The sequence below is a fragment of the Podarcis melisellensis genome (assembly GCF_964234715.1).
Source record: "Podarcis melisellensis genome assembly, chromosome: 7".
Lineage (NCBI taxonomy): Eukaryota > Metazoa > Chordata > Lepidosauria > Squamata > Lacertidae > Podarcis > Podarcis melisellensis.
This window is the reverse complement of record NC_138539.1, coordinates 14212154-14224292: the sequence shown is the minus strand read 5'-3', so window position 1 is coordinate 14224292 and position 12139 is coordinate 14212154. Positions and strand designations below refer to the sequence as shown.

Genomic DNA, 12139 nt, shown 5'->3' with positions numbered 1-12139 from the left:
ATGTATTTGGCTGATTCACTTATCCCTAGTGAGAAGGGATTTCCCTTCTCTTCTAACCCTCTAGAGATGCTATTGCAGGCACAGGTAGTTGCAGTGGAAAACAGAGAACAGGTAAGTTTCCTTCCTTGAACCTCCCCATGTTAACGTAACTCAGGATTTGAGCCAGTGTCAAACATGCAAGATCTCTGCTGCAAGAGCTAAAAGGAACCTGCATGTGCAGATGCAATATACCTTCACGCCCCCCCCCCCCAAACCCCATGTCCTGTTCATGAATTGTCACCTTGCTCTCCGTCGTTGGAACAACAACAACAACGCCAGGCAGTTTGGACTTGTCATGAACCCGGCCAGGAAATTCTGACCATGTTATAATGATAAAACACATCAAGCCATGGGTTGAAAAGTGCTTTGCCCAGTAGGAAGAATGATAAGAATTTGTTTGCACTTATCAACGCCTTTCTATAAAGCCAGAACACATGGGACAAGGAGGAAAAGGGGGGGCGTGGAGGCGTAGAACAGGAGAAGGAGATCGCTTCAGCTGCTCTCTCCTCTTACACAGCGCTGTCACCACCGTGTGACTATCAGCTCAAGGCGGGGAAGTGGCCGAGGGTGACTGATCCACCCGTCTGTTTATCTCCCCGGCCAACTTCGAACGCCAACAGATGGCTCTCCTGCGTGAGTGTTCTATTAATACCTTGCGTGTGGCCACATGACTGGTAGAAAAACCGAGGGAGACCGGGGTGGGGAAGGAGCCCTGGCTAATTTGCTAAGCCGTCTAACCCCGGCTAATCGCCTTCATTTCTATGACTCACCATTTCAGGGGAAGTTTAAAAAAACCAAAACATGAATACGCACACAGGTGTGCATTTTTCAAATAGCTCCTGATGTGCTAACTAATCGCACACACAGACACGACAAGCGGAGTGATACACAAGCACATGACATCGAGATGCTTTCAAACACAAAATCACATTTCCGTGTGGTACAGCCCTTCACAACTTGGGCCCTGTTTACCTGCCAGACTGCCTCATTCCATGCATGCCCAATCAACTTCCTTGATCAGAGGAATCAGCCCTATTACAGGTGCCACACAACACCTGTTCTGCATCTATAAGGACCTGATGCGCCATCTACACTTTGGAACTCCCTGCCTACTGATATCAGGCAGGTGCCTTCATTTGTATGCACCGCCTAAAAACATTGTATGTACCTCGGGTTACAGACGCTTCAGGTTACAGACAATTCAGGTTACAGACTCCGCTAACCCAGAAATAGTACCTCGGGTTAAGAACTTTGCCTCAGGATGAGAACAGAAATTCGGCGGCATGGCAGCAGCGGGAGGCCCCATTAGTTAAAGTAGTACCTCAGGTTAAGAACAGTTTCAGGTTAAGAACGGACCTCCAGAACGAATTAAGTGCTTAACCCGAGGTACCACTGTATACACAAGACTACCTGGATGTTTAGAAAGCTGATGAGAGTCTTGATCTGTTTCTTAGGTCTATTGCCATTTTACTTTTCAAACGTTTTAAACTGTTGTTAATTTTGCTTAGTTGTTAATTTTATTGCTTGGCCTTTTTTTTTGGAAACTGAGGATTTTTGACAATCCGGCGGTGTATACGTTTTATGAAATCAACAAAAAGTCCTGGGGAACTGTGGTACATGGCCTGCTTGGGATTTGAAGCTGCTCCAAGAATGGTGGTGTTGTGGTAGTGTTTTTTAATTAAGCTTTTAGACCTTAAGATTGTGGGGTGGGGAAATGTCCTGTATGGCTTGGTACCAGGAAATCCTGACCCCACACAACCATGCCTGGGTTTCTAAGAGTTTATTCACACTTACATTTTTTCCGCTCTTTCCAGGCCTAGTCCACGCTCCTCGTCCCAAGTGCCCACTCTCTTTTTTGTTTTTGCTCCAGAGCTTCCCCTGTGAAAAACCCCTCTTTACAGCTGAATCGGGAGGAAATGTCAAGTCGTGGAAAAACCTAATTGCTGTTTGCTCCGATTCAGCTTTAAAGAGCAGGTTTTTGTAGTGAAAGCTCCAGAGCAAAAAAAGGGGGGGGGGAAGGGGTGGTACTCAGACAAGGATATTTAAAGCCCAGACCTGTGCCTAGAAAGATTAGTGCAAAAGGTAGGTGTAGATAAGCCCCAAGATTACCACCTGAGGTGCTTTTCCAGGTACGCAGCTATCAGAAATTAGGTGAGCAGTAAAACAAGAAAGAGCTTTTTTTAGCCATGGCAGCCTGCCTTTGAAAGGGAGCCTCCCCAATTACTTTTGCATATCACACAAAGATCTCTACATTTGCTCAGACCTTTTCATGTTCTTTCTGCTGCTACTCACTGATATTTTACTAGTAAATTTTATAGGTTTACTTTCTTAAGACACCAAGACTTCCAAGTTCACCGAATCCCAAGAGAGGATAAAGGGATACCTTAAACAAAAGTCAGTAGAGCATGAGTCTCTTAATCACAGGGTTGTGAGTTCGAGTTCCACACTGGGCAAATGATTCCTGCATTGCAGGCGGGGTTGTACTAGATGACCTTCGTGGTCCCTTCCAACGCTAATTCTATGAAAACAACATTTTTATTCCATCTTATATACTGTTTGGGGACGCGGGTGGCGCTGTGGGTTAAACCACAGAGCCTAGGACTTGCCGATCAGAAGGTCGGCGGTTCGAATCCCTGAGACGGGGTGAGTTCCCGTTGCTCGGTCCCTGCTCCTTCCAACCTAGCAGTTCGAAAGCAGACAGTGCAAGTAGATAAATAGGTACCGCTCCAGCAGGAAGGAAAACGGCATTTCTGTTCGCTGCTCTGGTTCGCCAGAAGCGGCTTAGTCATGCTGGCCACATGACCCAGAAGCTGTATGCCAGCTTCCACGGCCAATAAAGTGAGATGAGCGCCGCAACCCCAGAGTTGGACCTAATGGTCAGGGGTCCCTTTACCTTTTTATATCCTGTATGATCATTGCAGCAAATATTGTGTTCTGCTAGATAAAGACCCCATACATTGTCTTCTTTTGCCTCTGGCCCCACTGGTACATGGTGCCCAGAAAATTGTCCAAATGGGAATGTGAGCCTTGTTATGGAAAAGGCTCTCTGCCCCTGTTGTCCTAAAACTGTAGAAGACAGTTCGGCCCACAGGATCCCGGGATATGTGGCTGGAGCCTCTAGCGAATGGTGTTAGCCTGCGTGTAAACAAAAAGTGAGCCAGGACCTTCTCCCCGTAACACAACACCTCTGGAATAAGTTCCGTTGGATTTCCCCTCGTAAATTAAGACACACATTCTTTCTCCTGCTTTTGCAGTGCGGGCGACTGAGTGCTTGCAGAACATTGCTTAAGAGTGCATCACACGGCAGATTCTTCTGGAGTAAGGAATCTGTCACTGTCATCTGCCTGTACATAACACCCCAGACAGCAAGCAAAGCTGTCTGAAATGGGACAGTTTGCAGGGCAGGGAAGGAAAGAAAAGGATACACTCGGGCTCAGGTTCAAATAAAGTGGTCTCCATTCTAACTAACTGGCTTTATTTCTAGGACTCAAAACAGGAGAGGCACCTATGGAGGTGTGATTACCTCGCCAAACAGGCTTTCATCTTTTAGTCCGGCCTATTAAGTATAATTGTTCAATTGACACTGAAATGGAGCATGACTGTGTGTATTACTGAAGGCTTCAACATGTGGATTTTCCATTAAGCTCTCCGAGCTCCTAGATGGTTTGATAATTAACTACTGTTGTTCTCTGCTAGCTAACATGTGAGTGTTTAACCTTAGATCACATGAGAGGTATTGAATTGCAAATCACCATCTTGGGGAGATGGTCTTTGTCTTTTGTTCCGGGGCTCCGAGGGGGAAAGAAGGAGGTGCAAATGAATCACTCCAGGAGCTCAACAGCCTTGGGGCTGGAATGCAGGCTAATGACACCTGTGTGAAAGAGAGCTATCTTTCTCAGCTCTGATTATACGTTATTTTATTCCTAGGAAGATGCTAAACCTATGCCATGGAAGGCATGTGTCCGATGGAATTATTTGCAAATATCTTTGATTGCTTTTGCTCTCTTTTGAAGAAAGCTCTGCAAGTAAAGCTTTGAGTAATATCTAATGGGTCTGGACAAAGTTTTATTCCAAAAGGAGTCAGTTTTCATGCACCCAGCTGCTTCAAGCTGCACAATATTAACACCTGCAATATGGCCTTTTAAGATATACGTTTGCTATTAATGCACAGGGAAATTGTGTAAGAATGCTTTTAAGCATGCAACTTGACGGACACATGTTTGAAGTGGTAAAATCTTGCCTGGACTGTTCTCTATTGCCCTGCTCAACAAACATGAACTCTAAGTATGCAGATATAGAAATAGATACAGATATAGATATATAGAAGCAGCTTTTAGTTGTGGGGTGGGTGGGGAATGTATTTATTTCATAAAATTTATACATTACTTGATTGTTTAAAAAGAGAGAAACTTCAAAGTGGTTTGCAAAAAGATAAAACCATCAACTATTTGCAACCATTTGCATTCCTCCAAATCATACTCCTTATTCAAATTGCACCAGAAGCACCGGAAAAGTGCCAGAACTTTGCTTCTTTTAAAACTATGCCTCCCCTCCCCCCGCCAAACCCCGCCCCCTCTGGCCCAACAGCTAAAGACAGCCCAGTAGTCCCATAGACATGGCTTGAGCCAAAGGAGGGTCACTAGTCACAAAATAGCAGTCATTTGTGTCTTCTTCTGAATTGCAAGTGAATGACTCCAGGCATAGCAGAGGTTTTCCACACACACACACGCACACACACACACACCCTGCTCAGCCATTCATGTGGTATCTATGACGTGAGCTATTATTCACCAGGGACTTGGCTGATAGGATCAATTCATTTTTAACACAGTGTTCTTGTTTGAGTTGCGGTGCTCGGACGGAAGGTTTCGTTTTCTCCCTGCCAAACCGAGAGCCAGTTTGAATTAAAGGAGTTTTCAACTTCTAGGTACCACTCAGTATCCGAGGCTCCAGGAAGTTAGAGGATTGGCTGGAGAAACACACACTTTTATGAATTCTTAAATGGTGCAATTTCTACATGTATTAATCTTAGTGAGGAGAAAAATAAAGGACTTCGGAAATGGCCTAGATGAAGATCCATTCCACACGTTACATGCCACTAATCTTGTCCTCAATTTTATTTAATGTTGTTTGAACTTTCCCCTGCAGCTTAATTTTTATCTATTGCTATATTATTCTGTTTCTTATGACTGCTGCTGTTTTAATATTTTTTAAAAATTGTTTTCTAAGCCATTTTGAGGGCACTTTGGGGCAGCCTGTACATTTGAAAACAGTGGCACCTTGGTACTCGAACGGCTTGGCTCCCGACACCGCAAACCCGAAAGCAAGTGTTCCAGTTTGCGAACGTTTTTCGGAAGCCAAACTTTGGACACGGCTTCCACTTGTGTGCAGGAAGCTCCTGCAGCTAATCGGAAGCCGCACCTTGGTTTTCAAATGGTTTCGGGAGTTGAATGGACTCCTGGAACAGATTAAGTTCAAGAACCAAGGTGCCACTGTACAGAGAAATTAATCTTCTGGAGAATTAAGAAACTGGATTTCTGGACGCTACCTTTTCAAACCGCAGTGGAAGTAGAGTGTGTGTGTGTGTGTGTGTGTGTGTGTGTGTATGTACCTGAAGGAGCGTCTTCACCCCCATCATCCAGCTCGGACACTGAGGTCCAGCACCAAGGGCCTTCTTGGCAGTTCCCTTGCTGTGAGAAGTGAGGTTACAGGGAAGCAGGCAGAGGGCCTTCTCGGTAGTGGCACCTGCCCTGTGGAACGCTCCCCCACCAGATAGATGTCAAGGAGATAAACAACTATTTTACTTTTAAAAGACAACTGAAGGCAGCCCTGTTTAGGAGTTTTTAATGTCTGACGCTGTATTGTTTTTAATATTCAGTTGGAAGCCGCCCAGAGTGGCTGAGGAAACTCAGCCCGATGGACGGGGTATAAATAAAATAATAATAATAATAGCAGAGACAGAGATGTAAGGCAGGATTATTGCTTTGCTGGCTGATAGGAGTTGCAGTCTAACACATCCAGAGGGCACTAGATTGGGAAAGGCTGGTGTATTCCCTTATTACACCAAAGCCAATCTTCTCTGCTCAATTCTGATCTGAAAAGCAGGTGGCGGGCAAGCTGTTTCCTAAAACGCCATGCCCTTCCTGTTGTTCTGCCAACTCAATTTTTAAAAAGATCACATGTCAGTGAAAAAGGGCAGTAGTTGAACTGAAGAGTTAGGAGTCAGAGTGACACCAAGACGTATCATGGCAAGTTCTTAGTCAGACAAGGGGGGGAGCAAATTGCCTGCTTGGTATATATTGTGCAGTTCTCCACTGTAAGCAACTTTGTTGTGTTCACGCAACACACAAAAAGAAAGGAATATTTTTTAAAAATTCCAGGGGGTAGCCATGTTACGTTTGTTGCAGCAAAAGGCAAGAGAGAGTCTTGTGGACCTTAAGGACTAACAGTTTCTTACGGGCAAAGGCTTTTGTTAACTAGAACCCACTTCATGAGATGCATGGAGTTTGACCCTCAGCTACTAGGTACATACTAAAGGTAAAGGTAAAGGGACCCCTGACCATTAGGTCCAGTCACGGACGACTCTGGGGTTGCGGCGCTCATCTAGCTTTATTGGCCGAGGGAGCCGACGTACAGCTTCCGGGTCATGTGGCCAGCATGACTAAGCCGCTTCTGGCGAACCAGAGCAGCGCATGGAAACGCTGTTTACCTTTCCACTGGAGCGGTACCTATTTATCTACTTGCACTTTGATGTGCTTTCGAACTGCTAGGTCGGCAGGAGCAGGGACCGAGCAAAGGGAGCTCACGCCGTCGCGGGAATTCAAACCGCCAACCTTTTGATTGGCAAGTCCTAGGCTCTGTGGTTTAACCCACAGTGCTACCCGCGTCCCTTTTTTAATTGTAGCCTGTGGCAATTCAGTTAAGACTCAACACATGTGAAGTTTGTCTGAAGTGCACACTGGTGATCTTAAATCGAGGATGGTGTCCACAAAAATCAAAGAGACTACTCTTAAAAAGAAAAACACAATTTAAAAGGCTATGCTATGCAGACACAGGTTTTTTTCTGTCTCGCCCCTGGATTACCTGAAAGCCGCAGTTAGATTTAACAATTCAGCGGTGCAAGCCGTTGGTGATCACTCACCCGGACAACGTAGTTGAATCTCCTCGAGTCCAAGATGGCACTTGAGAAATCCAACCTATTGAACGCTTCTCCAAGAGTGCAATAGCCATGTCGCTGAGAGGAGGGAGGGTGGGGAAAGAGAGGAATACCACAAGTGATTCATTTGTACTCAGGATCTAGAACAGAGGCAGTAGTGGCAAGCTTTTAAAACTAACACTACAGGCCGAGTTTGGATTCCAAAGGAATTGGATTCCTTGCTTGGCCTCACCCAAGATTGACCAAGCGCTTGCGCCCACCTCCCAACACCTTAATATGGTCCGAGAATTCCTAGGGCAGAGATATTCTTTCAAGCTCCAGATCTGGAGAATTGGATATAAACTTATCTTCTCTCTGAGTCAAACCAGAAATAGAAGCTACCTTATAGCGCATGACATTATTTGTCCTCTTAGCCCAGTATCTTTCATTCCGACTGGAAATGGCCCTCCAGGATCTCAGATACTGAATGATCTTTTGCATAACCTTCTACATATTCATGTAATTGGAGACTGCAGGATTTGATCCCATGGCCTTCTGCAAGCAGATCACACGGCTCTTCAACTGAGCTACGGTGCCATCGCATCAGCCTCTAGTGTCCATTAACTTAAGGCATATCCACACTTCCTCTTGTTCCTCTGCTCCCTTCCTGGGGAAAACCACTCTTTAGTGCTCAATTGGAGCAAACAGCAATTTGGGGTTTCTCTGGACTGACGATTGCTCCAATATAGAGCTCAATAGCTGGTTTTCGCTGGGAAAGGAGCAGGACAAGGAGGAAACCCCTTGCACGGGTCAAGCAGGAGTGCAGATGAACCCTTAAACAGATTATCTATAGTTTTAGCAAATAGGATATAAAAAGGCAATCCAGAGGCACCAAGAGTATAGTGCGTTTCTGGGCTGAACTGGTAAAGTTGCAATCTCCCTGCACTGGGCAGCTCTCTAGATATGCCAAGTCAAAAGTCAAAATACGATGCAACAGGCCACATTCGCTTCTACCTTTACTCATACTTAGGTTGGTTGAGAAATGACCCAGAACATGCCAAGAATGATTGTTGACTCAGCCCTAAGCCATTTTGGTTATGGCAAATGGGCTATTTCAGGCAGTTTTAAATAACAATTTTGAGCAAGGCTACTATGTTTCACGTAATAAGGGATACTCACCTCTTTCGTGCTTCCTTTGTGCACATAAATCCACTTTTCTTGGTGAAAATCTGTTGAAATGAAACCACATTTTCTTGATTTAAAGCCATGCAAATTATGACCCTCGCCTCAATTTGCTTCAGTCTGTCATTGGTTGCCATCGATCACCAGGTCTCATGGACGAATGAGTTTAATAAATGGATCAAATCGGAAGCATATCTGAAAGACCATCACATCCTTCCACACCGACCCTCTGGGGTGTTTAGATTGGCAGAGAGGGCCTTCTTGATAGTTCCCCTGCCCCCAAAATTTGGAGAGGAGGAGTGGCCTAGAAGAGGGCATTCCCTGTGGCAACACCTTAGCTGCAGAATTCCCATCGGTGCTTACATTTTAACAAGAACAAAATAATAATAATAATGAACAGAAGAGGTGGCAGGGCTTTGGGATTCCTCAAGAGCAGACCATGAGTCTTTGGAAGCACTTTTTCTTTCGGCATGGTGTGTTGGGAACCCACTCTGGGCTGTAGGCGCAAAAGCTTTGACCTCTATGGTGAGTCAACCCTCCCTAAGCCAAGCTCAAAGCTGGAAGATATTTAGCTCTCTCAGGAATTGCAGAAACACTGGCACATATCCAACACAGCACTAAATAATCATACCGCCAGCACAAGGATTCCCGCTTCCACAAGGGGCCATCTCCTCTCTTCTCCTCAAATACATCCCCAATGTATTTTCCGGAATTCCCCCAACTCCTGGGAGATTTGGGGACAAGGAGAGTGGGGGGAAAGTCCCATTGCACAAGTGGGGATCCTTGCACAGCACTGCAACTGGATAAGAGCCATTAAATAAGACTCCAGGCCAGCGGTTCTCTACCTGCGGGTCCCCAGATGTTGTTGGACTACAACTCCCATCATCCCTGAGCTCTGGCCTTGCTAGCTAGGGGTGATGGGAGTTGTAGTTCAACAACATCTGGGGACCCACAGGTTGAGAAAGGCTGCTCTGGGCAGTCTGATTAGAAAGGGGGTCCCCCACTTTGAAAGTGTTCAAGTGAATGGTTTTATTCCCTCTTCCCCCATCTGGTTTTAGACACCATCTTGTGGTTGGGGGGTGCATGTTTAAAGAACAGTGGGGAAGGGGGACAGGTTCAAGCTGTGGGGTTATGTACCTGCCAAGTGGGCTGGGGGGAGAAGACGTTGGAAACAGATTGCTCTCCCCCCCACCAAATACAAGTGATAAACACAGAGGAAAGATCCCAGGCATAAGATTCTACATTGCAACGGATCCAAGTTCTCTGGCTAAGGGTCAAAGCAAAAGTGCAAAGCCTATTGAGGGTCAGAGGTCAATTCACTGAGCGAGAAATTTGGGTTTTCTTCCACCCCCTCTCCAAACACAGCTGTTTATTGTTATTAAAATAAAACAATCTCCCCAGCCTTACACTGAATCTTGGTCTTGTTGTTCAGCTGGTCCTTCTTTCTCTTCTTCACAGCAACATCACAGTTCATGCTATTCAAAATATTCTCCTTATTGTAGTCCTCTTTTCGGCAGTAACTGGGGATGAGACCAGAAAAGGAAGGGGAAAGGTTTAATCTCTTCTGCAATCTGACTAATCTCTTCCCCAGCTCCATTAAGAGGAGTCTGGAGTACAAACACCAACAGTTAAGTCAATATATGATACAAGATTGCCTCAGCAGCCTATTAACTTTTGGGTCCGGTTCAAAGAGATCTAGTTTCTAAAAGCAGGGTTGGGGAACCTGCGCTAGGGATGGAAGAGAAATTCGATCCAGTTCACATTGAAAGCTGGCTCTACCTAATTCACATTTTCTGAAACAATACGAGAAGCACTGCAGAACCAGTTTCTAAGATTCACAGTTCTCTGAAATTTGCAGCGTGTATAAAGCAATGACAAACCTAGACAGCATCTTAAAAAGCAGAGACATCACCTTGCCAACAAAGGTCCGTATAGTTCAAGCTATGGTTTTCCCAGTACTGATGTATGAAAGTGAGAGCTGGACCATAAAGAAGGCTGATCGCCGAAGAATTGATGCTTTTCAATTATGGAGCTGGAGGAGACTCTTGAGACTCCCATGGACAGCAAGAAGATCAAACCTCTCCATTCTGAAGGAAATCAGCCCTGAGTGCTCACTGGAAGGACAGATCCTGAAGCTCAGGCTCCAATACTTTGGCCACCTCATGAGAAGAGAATACTCCCTGGAAAAGACTCTGATGTTGGGAAAGATGGAGGGCACAAGGAGAAGGAGACGACAGAGGATGACATGGTTGGACAGTATTCTCGAAGCTACCAGCATGAGTTTGACCAAACTGCAGGAGGCTGTGGAAGACAGGAGTGCCTGTCGTGCTCTGGTCCATGGGGAAGAGTCGGACACGACTAAACAACAACAAAACGTGTGCAAAAATGTATATGCTGGGGGGAAAGTGTGCGTCAAAATGCACACATAAGTGAAATTTAACATACAAAAATGTATTACGTTCGGGGAAATGGCTTTTGCCAAAATGTGTCTAGTAGGCAAAATTGCACACAAACCTGCCTATGTGAAAGAGAGAGTCACTCTAAAATGTAGAATTTTCAAACAGGTTTATTTTTTTAAAAAAAAATGCAAGTTGATGTGGAATGTGAAGAACTGAATTTAAGACTGGGAAAAAGGAAACCCAGAGAAACCAAAATGGACAAATTTGACCATCTCTCCATGCAGCCGTCCAGAAATTTCTGGACCGCTGCTCCTATATTGCTGGTGGGAGTTGCAGTGCAGCAACACCAGGAAGAACAGATCCCTTCCCTAAAATTTGGGTTTTGAATACTTGAGGAAACATCTCCTCCTTCTCCCACACCTTAAGAATATCATGTGAGGCTCTGGTTTGTGGTCCAGTCACTTATGTGGGTGAGATCATCAAAGGCAGCGAGCAGCAGCAGACTTGTAATGACCGACGTCAACTACTCTCTGGGAATTCCCCACCTAGAGCACCCAGAGAGGCTACCTTCCCCTATGCTTCCTTCTGCCAGTTTGATATTATTATTATTATTATTAATTATTGAGTTGATATACTGCCCTATACCCGGAGGTCTCAGGGCGGTTCACAGAAAAGATCACAACATATATAATCAGAATAACAACAACAACCCACTAAAACCCCACTCCCAGAAAAGAGCCACATTTGAAAAGGGTATACGATGCCAAACAGATCAACCAAAGGCCTGGTTAAAAAGGAATGTTTTTGCAGGGCACCTAAAGGTGTGTAATGAAGGCGCCAGGCGAACTTCCCTAGGGAGAGCATTCCACAGGCGGGGAGCCACTGCACAGAAGGCCCGCTTTCATGTTGTCACCCTTCGCACCTCTTGAGGAGGAGGCACACGAAGGAGGGCCTCAGAAGAGGATCTCAGGGTCCAGGGAGGTTTATATGGAAAGAGGCGGTCCTTGAGGTATTGCGGTCCTGAGCCATTATTCTGAGATAATGGATTGGACCCTGCCCAAGTTAACTGAACTTCTGTCCTTCTGAAATCAGTAGGCTGAGTTAACCATAACTTAGGTCACTAACCTCTTAAGGAGTTCTACTCCTGTGTAAAAGCAACATGCAAATAGGGAGAAGGGCAAGAAGGACACACTGCGCTGCTCTCCGCTACCTCCCCCACAAAAGGTTCAGTCTCTCTGTGTGATTTAGGACTAGGTCTTTCCAGGGTTCACTCCAATGGGGCCTCCACTGAGTGCAAGAGGCTCCCCACTTCAGAAGATCACCCTCCAATTCAAGGAAGCTTCCCACCAAATGTTTAGAAATTGTTGTTGCTGCTGCTGATATT

The 12139-nt window shown here is 45.5% G+C and overlaps 1 protein-coding gene across 1 annotated transcript in view; it reads right to left on the bottom strand.

Annotated features, from left to right (window-relative positions):
• FBXO32 (F-box protein 32) overlaps positions 1-12139 on the bottom strand; it is a 32125-nt gene that overhangs the window by 8703 nt on the left and 11283 nt on the right. Inside the window, exons 2-4 of the mRNA XM_081918939.1 lie at positions 9764-9876; positions 8354-8403; positions 7181-7273 (exon numbers count right to left, since the gene is read on the bottom strand). Of these exons, the coding sequence (XP_081775065.1) occupies positions 7181-7273; positions 8354-8403; positions 9764-9876 (256 nt within the window). The remainder of the gene's footprint in view (positions 1-7180; positions 7274-8353; positions 8404-9763; positions 9877-12139) is intronic.